This window comes from Typha angustifolia, chromosome 7 (assembly GCF_048772165.1).
Source record: "Typha angustifolia cultivar Huaian chromosome 7, ASM4877216v1, whole genome shotgun sequence".
Classification (NCBI taxonomy): Eukaryota; Viridiplantae; Streptophyta; class Magnoliopsida; order Poales; family Typhaceae; genus Typha; species Typha angustifolia.
In genome coordinates this window covers 4,578,051-4,596,766 of record NC_133245.1, presented here as the reverse complement: position 1 = coordinate 4,596,766, position 18,716 = coordinate 4,578,051, and the positions used below count along the sequence as shown (strand labels likewise).

The following is an 18,716-nucleotide window of genomic DNA, read 5'->3' as shown; positions in this document are numbered from 1 at the left end:
ATTTCTTCAGAAGAAGCCCATTCTTATTCTTATTTGATTGTTTTTATGGCATATCACATTTATTCCAAAAGGCTTATTTGTTGCTACTTAATGGGAATTAATACCGATATGACCTGAAAATTTTAGCAAAATGGATGGATTTATTCTATTCAAGTCTGAAGACCACCAGGGATCACATCAGTGTATAACTACAACAGCTGAACACTCCAACTGAAAGTGTTTCATCCCTTATTCTCCTATAGCAGCACTGCTACTTCCATCACATTGTTCCTCCTTCCTTTAGTTGATCCTGCAAGCAGCAAAGGAAAAACACAAACACAGTCAGGCAAGTACCATGCATTGCACTTATATGTCTCTTAATCTATGCTACTCACTTGTTGCAGTTGGTGTTAAGGGAAACAGGGAATCCAATCTTTATTCCACAGAAGGAAGGGATTTGGCTCAGGAGCCTATCTTGCACACCTGGGAAGGCCTTCACCCCACTCTCCAAGCATTGGCATATCGCCCTACGGTCGACGACCGTCACTGCCCCATGCGCCAGCTGCTGCAGCCCACTGCAGCATCCAGGTGCTGGTTTTGGTTGCTTGCCTGTCACGAAGGCAACACAAGGTATGGCCTTCATTGCCACAACGCTGCAGCTCACTGCGGCGTGGGAACTCTGAAGGAAGAGCATAGAGGAGAAGAGGAACAAGAAGAAGGAGGTGGAGGTAGCGGTGTTCATAGTGGCTGCAGTCTTTTTGGTTATTGTGGTCTTAGAGATTATTTTGCTGTGTAGGAGATGGTTGGATAGATTGGCTTTATATAGAGGTGGATTGGTGCTTTGAGGTTCGGGAAATTTGTGTTTCCCAATGCAAGTTGTGATTGGGGTCCCAATGCCTCGTATGCTTTTTGCAGAATGAATTCTTCTCTACTACATTGGAAGGATCAATGGATCAACAACAGTGGTAGAATTTGGTATGGATCTTCTCCAGCTCCGAGAAGAATGGAATGATCCAAACTGAAGGATCCGATTGGTAACCTTCTATGTGGCAGCCATAACAGTGAGCACCCATAACCATGCTTTGTGGTGTGAAAAATATTACCCTTATCTTGGTCCCAAATTTAAATACTACAGCAGAAAGTTTACACTTACATATTTACAGTAGGCATATGATTTTGGTGAGGATGGCAAGAGACCAGTTAGGCCTTATAATTAGGTTTTATGATCGTTTGATCAAGCTCGCATTGCTAGAAAAGGAGAGAGGTGGATTTCAGGGTTTTAATACTTTTGTTTACTGATATAGAAAGTGTATCTTTTTCTTTTCCTTGCGAGTTAGGCACTCACTCAGGCTTTAGCTCTGCTAGGGTTTGGCCGCAGGTCTTCTCTCCTCACCTAGACCTCTTCCCCTCCTCTCTTCTAGCCTTAGGGTAGGGGAAGGGAGAGACCTTCTCGTTTCCCAGTTGTTCTCTACGCATTCCACCTTCCTCCTAACCTCCTTCTCCATCTATTCGATGGCCTCCTCTTGTTTCTCCCTCTGTCTCGCCTGCTCTTGTCATCTTCGACCCTTGGTCTTCTTTTTCCAACCTTTTAAGTTCTTCACTAGTTTTGTCTTCCTCCTCACCACCTCTATTAGTTGCTGCCCTTGCTGACAACCTCCTCTTGTTCGCCACCTTTAATGCCTAGTGCACTAATCCCCTTCCCTCCCTTGCCTAAACTTATTTTTTTTAAAGTTTTTTTTACTTAATCGTTAAATATTTTATCTATCTAAAAATAAAAATGTTAATAATATTACTGTTTTTTTCTAAGTAAAAACTTAGGAATTTGGAAAGGGATATATAAAATATAAACTAAAGTATCTTAATAAAAACGCCTAAGAGATCAATGGTTTACTTAAAAGAAATGTTGATATTATTAGCCTTTTATTTTTAGATAAGTAAAACACTTAACAATTAAATATTTTAATTAGGAATACAGTAAAATAAATAAATTTAAAAATAAATCTAGTTTGGTGAGCAACTCTATATTCACTAACCACAAAGTCTCTCTATCTTCTTTTCACTTTCTCAACGGAAGCAAATTAGACTGCCAACTGGTCGGCTAACTTGGGGCATGAGCAGAAATACTTCTTTTTTGTTTGGATTGACTTTATTCGCACAATTTTAGTAGATATTCTGTATAATTAGGTATCTGTCTGAATATCTAATCATAATGTATTCTAAAGCCTTTTCTATGGTAGCATAAGATGGGAGATGAAGGCATAAGATGAGAATAAGGTTCATCATAAGTTCTATTCCAGCACACAGAAGAGTAAGGCTTGCGTGAGCAACTGAGAGACATCTATATACTATTCCAAGCTTCCAGCTATATGAGAAGCCGTACATCACTATCCAGACTCCTAGAATCCTGCACGGATACCTTATCCACATCTCAGCTCCACTCCCTCCTCCTCCGCACTGGTCTTCTCAACGCCCCTGACTGCTTCTTCACCACCCGCCTCACTAACTCTTACGCACGCGTCTCTTCGTACTACGTTGCTCACAAGCTATTCGACGAAATTCCTCACCCAAACACCTTCCTCTGGAACGCCATTCTCCGCGCTTCCTCTCGCGCCCACCGATGGCTGGAGTGTCTCCATCTCTTCCGCCGCATGACCAACTTCCCGTCTTCTTATTTCATGCCCGATGCGTTCACTTTGCCCATCGCTCTCAAGTCTTGCGCCAATCTCACCGCTCTTGGCCTTGGCAAGGCAATCCACAGCATCGTTGTGAAGACCCAACTCGGCGATTCCGATATGTTTGTCGGTGCTGCTCTTGTCGAGATGTACTCCAGATGCGGTGATATGGGTAGTGCTGTGGAGGTGTTTGATGGTTTTCATGAACCAGATGTCGTTCTCCAGACATCGGTAGTTTCTGGGTACCAGCAGAATGGCAATGCTGAAGAGGCTTTGTCATTCTTTTCCCGTATGGTGGTCGGAAAGAGCATGAATTTGGATCCAGTGACGATTGTTAGTGTAGTGTCAGCTCTTGTACAGTTGGGGGATCTTTCTTCTGGGAGGTCCTGTCATGGGATCGTTATTAAGATGGGCTTAGACTATGATTTATCCCTGGTGAATGCTGTTCTAAACTTGTATGTGAAATTAGGTGAGGTTGGAAGAGCAAAGAGGTTGTTTGATATGATGCCAGAGAGAGATATCATCACATGGAGCTGCATGATTGCATGTCATGCACAAAATGGGAATCCTATTGAAGCTTTGAATGTCTATAGGAGGATGGTTGAGATGGGAATGAAGCCCAATATGATTACAATAGTTAGTGTCCTTCAGGCATGTGCACTAGCTCTTGATCTGGAGGAAGGTAGAAGGGTGCATGAGATTGCCATTGGAAAAGGTTTTGAATTGGAGATGGCAGTTTCGACTGCTCTGATTGATATGTACATGAAGTGTTCCTGTTGCAATGAGGCAATGGATATCTTTTACCAAATGCCAAAGAAGGATGCAGTTGCATGGGCTGCAGTCATTGGTGGTCTTGCTCAAAATGGTCTTGCCAATGAGGCACTGAGAGTGTTCCGAAGCATGCTGTTGGATGGATTGGGTCCTGATGCAGTGACAATGGTGAAGGTTCTTGCAGCAAGTTCACAATTGGGTATCCTTAGCGAAGCTCTTTGTCTCCATGGTTATTTGGTTAACGGTGGTTTCACCAACAAGGTATTTGTGGCAGCTGCACTTGTGGACTTGTATTCTAAGTGTGGCAGCTTGTACCACGCTGTCACAGTGTTTGAAAGCATTATTGAGAAGGATGTCGTGCTATGGAGTTCAATGGTTGCAGGATATGGAATTCATGGCCTTGGGGACAAAGCTATCGCCACTTTTGAGCGCATGACTCAATCATCAATCATGCCCAATAATGTAATATTTGTATCTATCTTGTCTGCCTGCAGCCATGCTGGTTTGGTCCATGAAGCGAGGAGGATTTTTGAAAGCATGAGACTTGTTTATGGGATTACACCTAATTCAGAGCATTGTGGTATCATGGTTGATCTCCTAGGCCGAGCTGGAGAACTGCAGGAGGCTATGAGGATTATCAAGGGTATGGCTAGTCCAGTTAGTCCACATATATGGTGTGCTTTGCTTGCTGGTTGCAGGAAACACCACAACACTGAGATGAGTGAGTTAGTGGCAAGCAATTTGCTCAAGATAGAGCCTGACCATGCTGGGTATTATAATCTTCTATCTAATATTTATGCATTTGATGAGAAATGGGAAAATGTGAATGAGGTTAGGACAGTGATGAAGGAGAGAGGTTTAAGGAAAGCACCGGGTTACAGCGCAATCGAGGTTGATAATGAAGTACACACTTTCCTGGCAGCGGAGAGAATGCATCATGAATGGGAGAGAATTTGTGAGCTGTTGATGGAATTGACATTGAAGATGAAAGAGGAAGGTCATGCTTGCGGTACATATATTGGTTTGCATAATGGAGATTTGTCTGAAGCTTGGGATATAAGGCCTCATGAAAGCAACAAAATCACTAACTAAAAGTTTGAGTTCTAATAGTTCTCTAGTGCTAAAACATTTTGTATTGAGGTTGTAGATAACAAATCTTTATGGCAAATTTTGATAGAACATGTCATCGTTGATTTTTCATTTTTCTTTAAAGTAAAATATGTCTGTCATTGTTCTAATTTAAGTGGATGTTAATCCTAAACAAGTGTTCTATCCTACGTAAATATATTTTCATTTTTCATGTCACCTCAAGTATAATAATTATCTCACTACCGAATTATAACCGAACATCACAAATAACTTATCGCGATATAAATTCTCTTATGCGAGTTTAAAAAATGAGCATAGTCTTCTAAGTCGAAGCCCAAAAATACTTAAAAAAGAATTTGATACTAAATGATGTTGAATGACCCCTAAACAGCATGCCTCAAGCTCAAACTCTAAGAATTATATGAAAAGAAAAAAGAGATTGCTTGACTCATAGTATTTGACCTTGTAAAGGTAACCAAAACAAAGAGCCAAAACAAAGAGCCACCCACCCAACCCATGGCTTGACTCACTCACAGTCACTCACAGTATTTGATTGTATTTGTCTCAGCTCAAAGTTTGCCGAAAGCCCAAGACATGGTGTAGTCCCACTTTACGTACTCTTAACCCATTAGCAGCCCACGGATTCATACTAAACCTGGCGGAAAGTTTCGAACTTGACCCCTAGATTTCCAATTATTTGAATGCTGCGAAATAGAAAGGGCTGTTTTGCATATAGGCTCTCTATAACTATAATAAAGGTTTCACTTCAAAACCCTCCATGCAGGGTCTTAAGCGATATTGCTTAAATATAGGGGGCCGTATTCAAAGTTCTGTTTAATTAACTCACAGTGGCAACTGGCAAGCGAGATTAGATAACATCTCTGTATAAAGAGATAGGGTTCACCCACCGCAGGGGATGTCATGGAGAACGGTCCGAGAGAAATAGAAAGAAATGGTCGAAGCCTCTGCTAGTTGTTGAATCCTAATAAAACCCTAGCAATTACTTCGAATACTCTTCGTGTAGCATCCGATCTCTTCTAATGGCTACTTCACTCTTGACGAGAGCGTTCACGGGGCTTCGATCGATTCGTTCGTCGGCTTATTATACCCAGGATTCGAAGAGAATCTATGGATACTTCGCAAAGGAAACTCCCCTTCTTTTGGTTCATACTGCAAGAAACCTCATCCTTATTTTGGCTTTTCTGATCCCACTGGTCTCTCCTCATGTCTGATCTTGTTTCTGTTTCTTCTCAATTGAGCAGAAATTTACTTACGTTTGTTGGATTTTTGGTTAGATTTGCGGTCAGTTGTGTATGTTTCTAGAGTCTAAGTTCCTTGTCCTTGGTTGTTTTAGATCTTGCAATTAAATGACGTTGTAGATTCTTGTTGAATATTTGGTTTTTCTCTTTGCTAGGTTTTTTAGCTGACAGTTCTTATTATCTGTGTTCTTTCTATTTGCAGAGTAGGGAAGCCTATGTTCGTGCAAATGCAAATGTTCCGTGTTTTTACTCTCCTATTGGATTTACTCGATGCAATATAACCGCTTCATCTAATACGAGAATTACTACTTCTTCCATTCACTCACTAGCGGATAATGATCCTGTTGTTTCTGCTGATTGGCTTCATGCTAATTTGAAAGAGCCAGATGTAAAGGTGCACATCTGTCTCTGTCCACACGTCTTTATAACTTACCACTGTGCTGAATTGAAGTAATCCTTCACTTACCATGCATCTTATACTTAATTTCATTTAAGTAATTTTCCTGGTGAAGGATTTCCTCGTTCAATATCTTTTAGTTAAAGAAATATCTTATGATATTGGACGTATTGGTGCTCTGAACTCTGTGGATCTATATGTGATTGGACACAGAAAAGGAAAAGCAAGAGGGTGTCCTATTGCATGAGCCTTGTCACTGTGGTATTAGGCAAGGGGGTAGATGTAGACAACTCTCCTCCATTATTATGGAGCTTGTTTCAATGACTGAAGTTAAGTGGAAATGGGGCAAACCTTGCCTTTCACACTGAGTGACACCCTCTAGGTGATTATATATACATATGAGCTTACTTTATCTTTGTAGTAGGTAGAGAGTTTACGCATTAAGAAGTTGAAAAATGAAAGCTCGATCTGATATGGGTTGTTATCATTCAGCCAGTTTAGATGAAGAGTTTGGTCCAATTGGTGTCAGTTATGGTTAGTTCACTTTTCTAGATTATTCTTGAGTGTGTAGGAGTCCAACAAAAAATGAACACAAAATGGTCGGAGACCATCCTGAAAAAAGGCCCAGCATCAGCTGGTGTAATAAAATATTCTATCTGGGCATGGTGAGCATTATTATGTCTTCCAACAATTATAGAAAAGGCCTTATGAAGACCTAGGTGCTTCTTATTACTTGAGTGACTGCAAGTTGATATAATAATGGATTCATTTGGCTAATAATGTTCATTCATGTTCAAGGGCAGCACCAAATAGCGAAATAAATTTCCTAAAACCCTTAGCTGTACTATGGCTCATGTTATTAGGTAGAGCCATTGTTTAGAAAATCAATATATGAAACTCTTGCCCACTCTGTTTAAAAACTGCTACTACTAATAAGCACATGCCGTATACGTAAAGCATCAGGAGCAAGTACTTGAACAATCAAACTATTTGTATTTGGGCAGTCACTTATACCTTTATGTGCATTATCTTATTGTTGCATTCATGTTTCTTGATATTCTTTATGCAAAGTGAGATCAAATTGTCATGTTAATCGGGACCATTTGAGAAAACTTCTTATTTTTGTCACAGAATCCTCAAGTTATCAGGTTGTAAGTGTGAATGTTGTCAAAATTGTAGTTAAATTACTTATGCTTGTTACTAGTGTTAGAAAATCAGTGATGTTGTGCAGTTTTATTAATTTTATTGAAATAATTATTATTTTCCTTTGTATTTCTTACTATTTAGCCTTTTACTTTCTAAAGGTACTTGATTCTTCTTGGTATATGCCAAATGAGCAACGAAATCCACTTCAAGAATATCAGGTCCAATTTCAGTATGCTATTTATGTTTTTTCATATTGTTGTGCTGCTCCGTGCCATACACATTGCTTCTCTTAGAGCTAATTTTTGATGAGATTTAAGCCCTTAATTGTAATGGTGTAGAGAAGGCTTACTTTCTAGATCCCATGTAGCTTTTGATTTTGCATTTCAAGCAACTTCAGCATATATACTTTAAAAATCAAGTATATTTTAGGAGAGACTGAGTTTATGGAAGAAAGGGTTATTAATTGGATGTACACAAAATTCATTTGTTGTGGAAATCATATCATAATAGTACCTCATAATTGTATGGAATTCCGTCTGTTAGAATAAAAAAAAAGGAATATGCTAATGTTAGAAACTAACAGCAAAGATGCATCTTTAATATACCATGGTTTAAGAACATTTACTTTTGCACTATATATTATGATATTAACTTATGGAAGATAAAGTGATTTGGAGCATGCACCTTTATTCCTTTAAAGGGTTATTTATGGCATACAATAATTAAGGCTACATACACAAATGAAAAATACCTCTTAGCCTGTTAGATAAGGTCTTCATTCTAATTATAGAGCTCCTTCCTTCATAATGAGTTATGCGGAGCAAAATTAAAACCCAATCACCTTAATTGTGAAAGACCCATATAAGTCAAAATTTTGGATCTAAACCTAAAACAATGAGGATAGAGATCATTTATGGGGTAAGGGGCATGGTTTATTTTTCCTTAACAAGGTTATTAGAAGATGGTTCAATTCCTGGTAAATTCTGGTATATACTATGAATTGGTAGACAAAGATTGCTTTAAACAAGGAAGTGCTAAGTACTATCCTTTCAATTCAAAAGGTTGTAGGAGCTCATTTATCGCATATCATACTATCACCCAGATATTAAACTAGCTATGGATGATTGGTTTAACTTGAAGTTGAAGATATTTCCTGCTCCATATGGAGCTGTGAAATTGCACCAAATAGTTGCGGATTGGGTTCTGATTTTTCATAAGTTTGCTGATTTGCTTCTATTGAGTTGTTTATCAAGAATGGCCATGCCGGCCGGCACAGGGGGTGCCCTGTGCCGGCTGGCACTTGCGGTGTTGGCAGCATATTGACACATGGCACGAGTGGTGCCACACAACACCCTTCCTCTCACCTTGTAGTAGTAACCCACTCACTATCATTGTCGCCATTGCCCTCGTTGTCACCCTTCGTGTGCCCTAGCTCGCTTAGGGAGAAAATTATGATGGAAGTGGGTTTAATAAAAGTGGATCGTTTTTATTCGACCTGTTTGGGTCATCTTCTTCATCCATCTTGCCCCCGATGCTAGGGCACGATGGGGCAAAGGTGAGCAACGACAAATCGAGAGCGAGGGGTAATGACGACGGCGACAGGTAAGTTGTCTGCCCTCTTTCTTTCTTTTCTCCTCTCTTCTCTCTCTTTTTCCTCCTCTCTCTTTTCCTTTTCCTATTTCTTCTTAGCCGTGCCATCTGTGCCATGTTGGCCATTGGCTGATATGTGGCAACAGCAAGGCGATCCTTGTTGTTTATCATGAATATTCATATGAAAACGTGCTTTTCTATATACTTGTATTTTCATGAATTTCTACACAAAAAGATCTCTGTTTTTTCTTGCAATGATGTAGTTGGACATGATGCCTTTTAACATCTTAATATACCAAATTACTAACTACATTATTCAAAACTTGCTCTATTTGAGATGGCTATCTAGTCTCTCATATATCTGTTTTCTTCATAGGGATCAAGACATCAAGTCCTTTCATTAGTTTTTTTTTGGGGTTGTTCAAGATAATCTTCTGACTTTGAACTAATATTACCAAATTATTTAATAAAAGTATTATAGTTGTACTGTTCCATTGGCGCCTAATTAGCACACCTATTTTGGTACCTTTGAGGGATGTTAAGATGGAATCCTATTAACAATGGACTGGCTAGAAGAAAAGGAACTCAAACTGATATTATCTTTAAAATAAAAGTTGAATATAATATGTTGCCGGAAGACTCTAAACTACTGAAATTTGTGAAAATTGCAATGATATGTTTGAAAATTTAAAGGTTACTGCAGATTATGGAATGTCTTTTTCCCCAATCATCTTTTTTGGCTGTAATGCATGTAGGGACCTATAGGAATGGTGGTAATGTGGATCTTGGTTACTTCACTAGTGCAGCCTGGCAGCCGTATCTAAGTTTCATAAATGTTAGGAAGTAAGAAAAGATTTGGCAAAATAAAGGCATTACTTGATGTGATTTATAGCCTCTTAAGAACCCCCATTTGGTTTTGACTTGAGATAGCAGCTATGAACCTATGATTTTTAGAGAGCTAGGCAGGGCACTCTTAGCTGAGTCTTTCTAGCTATTTAATTTCTATTAACATTCCCGCTCAACATCTTTCTTTTTTGGTATATTTAGCCTTTTGACACTTTGTTTTTGCTTCTTAAGGTGGCCCACATACCTGGTGCTTTGTTTTTTGATGTTGATGGAATATCAGACAGAACCTCTGATGTAAGTTGAGCTTTTTCAATTACATACTTTTCCCTCTTAATTCTTGATTTTGTGATTAACAAAATTATTATTTGGATTTAGTACAATGCAAGCACAGTTCACGGTGATGCTGTAAATGCATTTTCTATGTTGTACATTGGCATCTTGAAAGTTTGCATGTTGTTGATTTACGTAGCATTGAGGTGCACCAATTTTTTCTTAAATATTGCCTCCCAAAAATAAAGAAAGATAATTGTTTCATTTAAAGCTTAGCCTATGCATTCCTTCCATTTAGTTGGTGAAATTTATAATTGACTAATCTTTATGTGAACTAATATCATGCGTACCTGTTCTTAGCTTCGTTGGTCAACATCGTACTAAGCATAACTTGCCTAGAGCTTCCAGATTTGTGTTGGCCGAAGTCATATACTGAAAGATAATATGCATTAATGTAACATGTCAACAACAATTTGATTAATGATTCTTTTAGTACCCAGAAATGCTTTTGTGACAAACTTTTATCTAGATAATTTGTGTGTAATTATATGTTCTTATATGTTGATGTAGCAATCATACCACCTTATGAAATCATGCTTTTGACCTCGCTTGATTCTTCTCTTGTGCTCCAGCTTGCTATAGTTGTCTTGTTTTTATTATTTCAAGAAATTTGAATTGCCTTTTAACCTGTTTGTGTTCTACACCCTTCAATTTTGATTATTTGCAAATTAAGCTCTACAATTTATCAATATGTGCAGAAAATACCTTGATGTTAGATCTATTAACTAAACTTAAATAAACTCCTAGGTTAAGTTAATTATACTAAGAAAATTTACAAAATTATTCTCACCCAAACTATTCCCAACTACCTAGGCTATACCCGACTCAAAAAATTCAAGCTATACCCGACTCAAATAATACCAAATCCTCATCTCAGAAGTCAATTTCTATCTCCTAAGCCCAAGCTTCCTCTCATCTCTGTCTCCATCTCAATTTCCTATTCACAATGAGGTTGATTTGATAGGGTTTTATGCTGCTTAATCTTGTTCTTTAGTTTATACAAAAAAAAATGACACATTTAAAAGGGAATACAATGGGTGGTGTAAAACTGTAAATATCTAATAATTTGAATTTTTACATGTCCGTACTATTTGACAACACATTTATAAGGAAATATACTTTGAAGAAAGATAGAAGAAATAAGGGCACTGTAGTTATTCTAGGAATTTTTTATGTAGATGATAGAATTTTCTTTTTTAATGCTATCTGCCCGAACGGTTTAGTTTAACCTCATTTAGGGTATGTTTTGCACATATATGATAAATGTAGGGCTCAATTTGCAAATATTAAAAATAGAGAATATAAACTGCAAATAGTTTAGAAGTTAGAGTGCTTCCCAATTATATTTATAATAATAATTAGAAATAAGTTTTAATTTCTTTACATATGTACATTTTTGGTTCATTTTTGTCTTCATCTGTACTGGACATGTAATTGTAGCAGGCATTAGGGTTCATAATTTTGACTAGAGTTTAGTTCATCCAAATATGTGGGGCTCCCATCGTGAGGTGAGGGGCATGGGCAGGGAAGATGTTTGAACCTTTACCCTCATGTATAGAAAGGCTAGTTTCATGACTTGAACCCATTACCTTTTAAAACTTAATGTTCTTCTCGCCCATTAAAGAGGGCCTAGACTCCTAGCTCAATCCTCCTAGCAGACTTCAAACGCAAGATGTCACTCTTATTGTGAAAAGTTGTCGACAATAAAATATAAATTAAGAGAAAGAGTTAAAAAGTTAAAGAATACATGGTTCGATAAATGTGTAGCAGCAGTGACTCTAATATTTGTCAGTTTCACAAGAATACATCATCATCACATCAAAGATGAACCATGCTCAAGTATTCCAAGAATATGGTTTTCTGTAATATTTCTTATTCAGATTCAACTTTGCTAATTATTTATTTTTCTTAATTTAACTTTTTAAAAATGACCGTTAAGTTATTAACCGATGCATGTGATTCAGTTGCCTCACATGTTGCCATCAGAAGAAGCTTTTTCTGCTGCTGCTTCTGCTCTTGGTATTTACAATAAAGATGGTGTAATTGTTTATGATGGAAAGGGAATATTCAGTGCAGCTCGCGTGTGGTGGTAAGCATTTTCCTTTAAATTATTATGCTAATATCTACGTGATGAAGTGTTCCACTCAGAACCTGACAAGCTCAAAGTGATAAATAGTTCGATACATAAGACATCCAATGTTTGGACATCAATATGATTCTCAAAATGATGTTTCTTATCTGAAATTCATATTACATGGTATTAAGACAATTAGTAAGCAAAATTTGGACTTCCATAAATGTTATTCTAGTATAGCTGGTAGATCTTCATAAAATATCCACAAGTTTGGGAAAGATGCTTCATTCATAAATTCTGTTGAAATTTGATCCTTATTTGTGCATAATAAGGTAAATGTGGCATGATGAAATATAGTCTACCCGAATCTAGACATCATCTTGCAATCATACTGTAATGTTGTCTCTTAGTCTGTTCAAAATAACTATATTGTATTGGCTATAATAGAGATTTCTGAGTACACTCTGTTGTAGTTGTTAACAGTCATAGAGAATCTCAAGCCATAATGTACTACATTATTGATACAAAATTGCGTAAAATCATAATCCTAAGAGCACCACTCTACTTGGGTCTAGAACACCCTCAAAGACCAGACACTATAAGGGTAGATTCTACTATTTACAATGTCATGGCATCTTCTTATTTCTATTGCCAACCTTGAGTCTTTGGCATGCACTTGTCATTCTTGTGCATTCTTTTGGATTGTCAAACACTAGTCTACCTTTTGTTGATATCTTGCTTATTAGAAATGTAGCATCTTCAGGAGACCCTCTATTATGTTGTGGGGTAACTTGAGCAGAACATGGATTGACAGTACTTCTCTTGGAACTTTATGATTGGAATTGTATTCCTGTGTTTCTGTATAAATAGCTTTTATGCATTGTTTAGTCAGATCACAATACGAGTTACTTTATCTTTTTTCTCTTTCCTACTCTGTGGTGATTAAGTTCATTTATTTATAAAAAAAATAGGATGTTTCGAGTCTTTGGACATGAGAAGGTTTGGGTGTTGGATGGAGGCTTACCCCAATGGCGTGCTTCTGGATATGATGTTGAATCTAGTGCCTCTAGTGATGCAATTTTGAAGGCCAGTGCTGCTAGAGAAGCCATTGAGAAAGTTTATCAAGGACAACCAGTATGTTGTTTAGAACTTTTTCCAACTAAGTACATGAATAATTGACATTTATCTTGTCAGCCATTGGGCTGATACTAATTGTCATAGCTGGCTTATTTATAATTAATATATTGTGAAGATTGAACCTCTGAACTATCACCAAACATTGCGTTCAAGTAATTTGCCATTGTAGGCTTTGGATGAGTAGAAATGGTTAAAGTATATTTCTGTTTTAGTAATGTGAAAATTTTGATGTATCGTTGTTATGATTGTCTTCTTATCAAGTTCACTTTGCAGGTTGCCCCTTCCACATTTGAAGCAAAGTTGCAACCTCATCTTTTATGGACACTTGAAAAGGTTAGGACCAATGTTTGCAATATACTTGATTTTGTGAAGTGCATGAGTTCTTCCTACTACTTTTCAATATATTATAAAAAAAACTTATAATTTTGATAGCTTAACGTATTAATCAAATTAATATTGTGACGGAAGCTTTGATTTTGTTGCCTGTTCTTACAAAATTCCATCCAGTCATCCAGAAAAAGTTGTGTATGCATTATGAATATTGAGTTAGAAATTTATTCCTGTTGAAATGCATTATGAATATGTAGTATATCATAGTACCTAAAATTGTGATAAGTGAAATCAATATTTTTCACATATAGGAGTACTTCTATTTTTCTTATTCTACTTTTATACATTCGTGCACTGTAGTAGTCATTTTGCGTTAGTGAAACGTCATCAGCCTAAACCTGTGGTTTAATTAATCTTTTCTTTTCAGGTTAAAGAAAACATTGATCTCCAGACACATCAGCATATAGATGCTAGATCAAAATCTAGGTGAGTTGTTTATCTCTTGCTCGATCAAGATCTGAAGGATTGAAATCAGCATGTAGATAGTTGATGTACTTTTGTTGATCTTTTGCACCAGAGATTTTACATTGTACAAGTTTCCTCACATAACTTGTTCAGTTTAGTAATATTATCTTGTGGTATCTCGAGGCCCTCACTTGAAAGTCAAGTCAAAATATTATTCACCTTTCTCTAATTGTATAGGTTTTCATTTTTAAATTTGTTTTCTGAACTTTGTAAGCCTAATCATAGATTAACCAACTGTCATGCTCTGGTTTTAATTCTTAATATCAGAAAGAAAAAGAAAATAACAAATTTCTCCTGATCCTTGGAGGAGATGAAAGACATTAATTTGAACAAATGTGACAGCATTTATCTGTCAATCCTTTAATAGTACAAACCTCCTAAGGAACCAGGACAGAGAATAGGGAAGCAAAGCATGCTTCCCTGCTTATTTGGTTAATTAATCAAACCCTTTCGCTGCTACAGACCTACAATAATTAAGTGTTAATTACTGTAGCAGTGAAGAAATTAGGAAGAGAAGAAAGCCGACAGTGAAAGGAGAAAGAAAAGGTGAAAGGGAAAAAAAAGAAACCTCGGCAGCCTTTCACTCTTGGCGGCTAAACTGAGAGGTGGCCGTTGAGAGTGAAATGGGAAGAAAGAGAAGAAGGTGCCTTGCTCGCTGCTGGTTGTTTGTACTCGCTTGCTACCGCCGCTCATGCTTGGAGATGATCGAAAGAGGGAAGGTTTTTAGGGCTTAGATTGAGAGTGAGGAGAAACGATTGGGTTAGTGTTTAAATGGTTAATGAGTTAGACAATTAGCAGATAGTGAAGATCTGACCTAATAAGTTCAAACCCATTGATATAGTGGGCTGAGCCGCAAAGTTTAGCGGGCCACTTGGCCCTCTACGTGACTTGACGGGCCCGCCAAGTCTTCCCAGGCAGCCTGGGCACCAATCCTGTTGGCAGGGTGGCCTGCGTGCTGCCTTACCAAGGCGGCCGTCAGGGCTGCCTTTTATGACACTGCATTAGCCTACTCTTGTATGAAACAATTTGTGGTTTAAAATGGTAGAATATTGTACTTGAATGCATACATCTGTGAGCTTATTAGGTTGAGATGATCTCAACGTATTTCAGGTTTGATGGTGCAGTTCCAGAGCCAAGGAAAGGAATAAGAAGCGGTCATGTTCCTGGTAGTAAGTGCATTCCTTTTGCTCAGGTAAAGTTTGCTGTTAAATTACCAATTTATCATTTTTTATGCCTCATTTCAAAAGCATAATATTTTTTAGTTGATGTAATTTCATATGATAGTATATCTTTTATCACTTGAATGAACAAGGGCCAAAAAGTGAACTTTATCAGTATATATTATCGCTTGAATGAGCATGGTCAAAAAATGAACTTTATTAGTATACGGTTGATTGACCAAGGCCAAAAGTGAAGTTCCATCTATGATGTTTGTGGCAAATGACATGCAGATCACATAGGGACATATAGTAATTCCATCTAATCATATTAGATTGATAGCTTTGGTCAACTTATTGAAATTGTTACATGCAATCAGTGCATGAGGAAGGTTTATAGTGTAATTGGTGAATCAATCTGCGGATTGCTAGAAGTTTAAACTAGATAAGTACCAAGCTACCTGAAAGGGTTGCATTTCATTGTATTTATGAGATGGTTTTTCTTTTTCTTTTAGTAAAGATTGCAATTGTTTCTCTTTCATGAATCATTAGGGCATTATAAGCCAAGCAGGAAGGCACTTATGCAAGTATCAGTATAGTAATGTTTGCAGAGCCTAGGCTTGACTGTAGTACCTTATGGTGATGTTAATGAATGTCTATCTAGTGTATATACATGATGGAGATAATACTTACTATTTAGTTAACACCAGTGTATTTTGGAAGGTGCTGTGAGCATTAGTACTTTAGTACCCGGTTCCCTAGGGGCAAACTGAATGTTCCACTTATGTACTGTGATCCTGAACTTGACTGCTTTTATTGTTGACTCAAAAAGTTGGCACCAGTCATTTTGTCTATTTTTAACAAATGAGTCCTTTTCCTGGCAGTCTGGCAGTAGAGGCCTTTGTATAGTATATTGATATAGACTCGATATATTGTTGTGCATATTTCGGGCTTCTTGTTTAACATCTGGTTATTCTTTGCAGGTGCTGGACAATTCACAGATGCTATTGCCCGCAAGTGCCCTTCGTAAACAGTTTGAGCGAGAAGGTCAGTGCTGTTTTTCCCCCAATATTACCATTCTAATATGTTCATAGCAGCTAGGCCATCTTCTTTCCCTTTTATGGCTCTCAAAATTCTGTATCTTCCATCTCATGAGATGGTTATCATGGATTGAGAAAATATATCCATCTAGGGGGGAGCAAAAAATAATGCATACTTATCAAAACCAGTCCTTGGCTTTATGTCTATGGGAATGTAGTAAGCTGTTGAACTAAATACCAGCACATTGAACTAATGTGATCTATCATAGTAAAGACATACTTCCATTGTGGAGAGTAGAGGGTGAGATGTGAGGGATCTCTCCTTCAAGATAGAATGGTTGTCTTTCCTCATTTAACAATTGACATGTGGGATTTGCATTTTGCAACTTATTTTTTAGCTTACTAAGCAAAATTAGTTAGTGTTTGACCATTAGGGTTTCATAGTCACACCAATCAAATTAACAAAGCTACATCACATTTATTTCTCTCATTTGATGCTTTACATTGAGAAGTCATATTGTCTTTAACTGCAAATTAGGCACAAGGGAAGATAATCAATTATCAGGTAGCTACTCAGTCATAAAATCATAATTTGTTTTCATCACCAATTATCCGTTATATTTGTATCAATGAAATTTTGTAGGACAAAGTGGGTCCCTTACTTCTACTATTGAATATACTTCTCTGGCTATTGACCTTGTTGCAGGTATATCTCTGGACCGTCCTGTTGTTGCCTCTTGTGGTACTGGTGTTACTGCTTGCATACTTGCTTTGGTAAGAACGATAGACATTGAACTATGAGAAGATTTTCTTCTCTAAACAAAATTAACATAATTTAACAAGAAGAGTAAATACATCTTTAATCTCCTCACAGGGTCTCCATCGGCTAGGGATGTCTGATGTTGCAATCTATGATGGATCATGGACCGAATGGGGTTCCCTCTCTGACACTCCCGTCAAGACTGCTTAGATTATTTGATGTGAGTGCTCTTGCATTTGTTCATATTGAGGTCTAAAGAAACAAAAACGAGGGAGGGATCCACTTGCGCATAAAGTGATGCTTCTCAAGCTCGTTTTTGTACAAGAGTGAACAAAGTGATTCATGTCACATCTTTATGAAAAAATATTTACCAGTTTAGAAGGCAATTCTTTTGTGTTCTGGAGTACCCTTTGCCAATAATGGTTGGAAATGATACAGATGAAATTGCTGTTTATGAAAGCTGTATGATATGAAGCAAGAACCAAATAAATGAGATACTGTTCTATTGCAACATATCTTTACCACATTAGTTACTTCTCGTAACCCCATATGATTCACAATATCTCCACTTTGTACCCCTCGTAATGCAGCTGCATTAGTTGTATTCTCTATATGGCATATTAAATCTTATGGTTTTGATCTGTTGAGCCGAAAGGATCCCACTTCCCCTCTTATCTCATCTCAATATCCTTTTAATAATGTTTGTGCATTGCTTGTTCTATCGTAGTATCTACTTAACTAAACTGTACGTGATTAAAATTGTTCAAGTTTCATTATTTTAGTGGACGGTAGTCCCGTGATGAATGTGAGTCAATTGATAGATTTGCTGTCACACACATGCAGTACCTTGTATTGTAATTTTTGCCTTAGCTGCTTCACCTCTGGATTACTGATCACTGTGGGCTCCATCACTATTTTTCTAACATCCTTGTGCTCTATTATTTTGACCACTGTTCCTGGCCATGTTCTAGTGATCAGGAAAGTAGAAGCTCATGCATGCAACTGGCTGCCGTTTACTTATCCAGCACATGAGAATTAAAGACCTGCAGCAAAAGGACATACAACTTATTCCAGTTAACAGACTCGATGGTCAATAGTATTAGACTATATATATATATATAAATTACTTGACAGCAAATCAATCCCTTCACCCATGTTAGGCTATTAATTCTGGCTTACCGAATGCATGTGCTTTACAACAACTTCCTCAGAAAACAAAAGGAAAAAAAAAATTTGACGGCGCAAAGTATGGACAATAGATCCTAAAGATTGGAGAGATTTTTTCTTTAAATTCAATGTTGCTTCCTTATTACCTAATGATGCCCTTGAAATTTAGTTTTAAGCCCATATGATCACATTTGACTGCCTTCTGAAAGTACCATCTTATCTTACTATTGGCTGTGAGATTTCTTAATACTTTGTTGTCCATTGAAATATGTGTCTATAGCTGTGGAGATTTGAACTTAGCCCTAGTTGTTGCCGGATAAGAAAAAAATTAGGATCCGTATAAAGTGATGGTTTGTTTCAAGATAAAATTTTGTTCATACTAATTTCTCTTTAGATGTTTAGTTCGAAAAAGATGGTTAAGTGTAGTATAAAAAATATTGGATAAAA

The 18,716-nt window shown here is 37.3% G+C and overlaps 3 protein-coding genes across 3 annotated transcripts; 2 read left to right on the top strand and 1 right to left on the bottom strand.

Annotated features, from left to right (window-relative positions):
* Positions 1–131: 131 nt before the first annotated feature.
* LOC140763031 (non-specific lipid-transfer protein C, cotyledon-specific isoform-like) lies at positions 132–1,587 on the bottom strand. The gene is made up of 2 exons (XM_073101061.1): positions 375–1,587; positions 132–289 (listed from the first exon to the last, which is right to left on the bottom strand). Exons 1-2 carry the CDS (start codon positions 719–721, stop codon positions 280–282), a joined length of 357 nt encoding a protein of 118 aa, XP_072957162.1. The 5' UTR covers positions 722–1,587; the 3' UTR covers positions 132–279.
* Positions 1,588–2,028: 441 nt separating this feature from the next.
* On the top strand, positions 2,029–4,682 carry LOC140763049 (putative pentatricopeptide repeat-containing protein At3g01580). Its single transcript, XM_073101079.1, has one exon. The coding sequence runs from the start codon at positions 2,346–2,348 to the stop codon at positions 4,512–4,514; it is 2,169 nt and encodes a 722-aa protein (XP_072957180.1). The 5' UTR covers positions 2,029–2,345; the 3' UTR covers positions 4,515–4,682.
* A 699-nt stretch (positions 4,683–5,381) lies between these two features.
* Positions 5,382–17,613, top strand: LOC140762439 (thiosulfate/3-mercaptopyruvate sulfurtransferase 2-like). Its single transcript, XM_073100241.1, has 12 exons — positions 5,382–5,725; positions 5,973–6,164; positions 7,472–7,531; positions 9,981–10,043; positions 12,044–12,168; positions 13,125–13,287; positions 13,564–13,623; positions 14,048–14,106; positions 15,256–15,337; positions 16,286–16,349; positions 17,049–17,116; positions 17,217–17,613. Exons 1-12 carry the CDS (start codon positions 5,552–5,554, stop codon positions 17,310–17,312), a joined length of 1,206 nt encoding a protein of 401 aa, XP_072956342.1. The 5' UTR covers positions 5,382–5,551; the 3' UTR covers positions 17,313–17,613.
* Positions 17,614–18,716: the final 1,103 nt, after the last annotated feature.

Excerpts from the sequence above, each read along its gene's own strand:
- LOC140763031 (XM_073101061.1), bottom strand. The coding sequence starts at position 721 with ATGAACACCGCTACCTCCACCTCCTTCTTCTTGTTCCTCTTCTCCTCT.
- LOC140763049 (XM_073101079.1), top strand. The coding sequence starts at position 2,346 with ATGAGAAGCCGTACATCACTATCCAGACTCCTAGAATCCTGCACGGAT.
- LOC140762439 (XM_073100241.1), top strand. The coding sequence starts at position 5,552 with ATGGCTACTTCACTCTTGACGAGAGCGTTCACGGGGCTTCGATCGATT. Across the intron at positions 5,726-5,972 it reads TGGCTTTTCTGATCCCACTG|AGTAGGGAAGCCTATGTTCG; the intron begins GTCTCTCCTCAT and ends TTCTATTTGCAG. Across the intron at positions 17,117-17,216 it reads CTGCTTGCATACTTGCTTTG|GGTCTCCATCGGCTAGGGAT; the intron begins GTAAGAACGATA and ends ATCTCCTCACAG.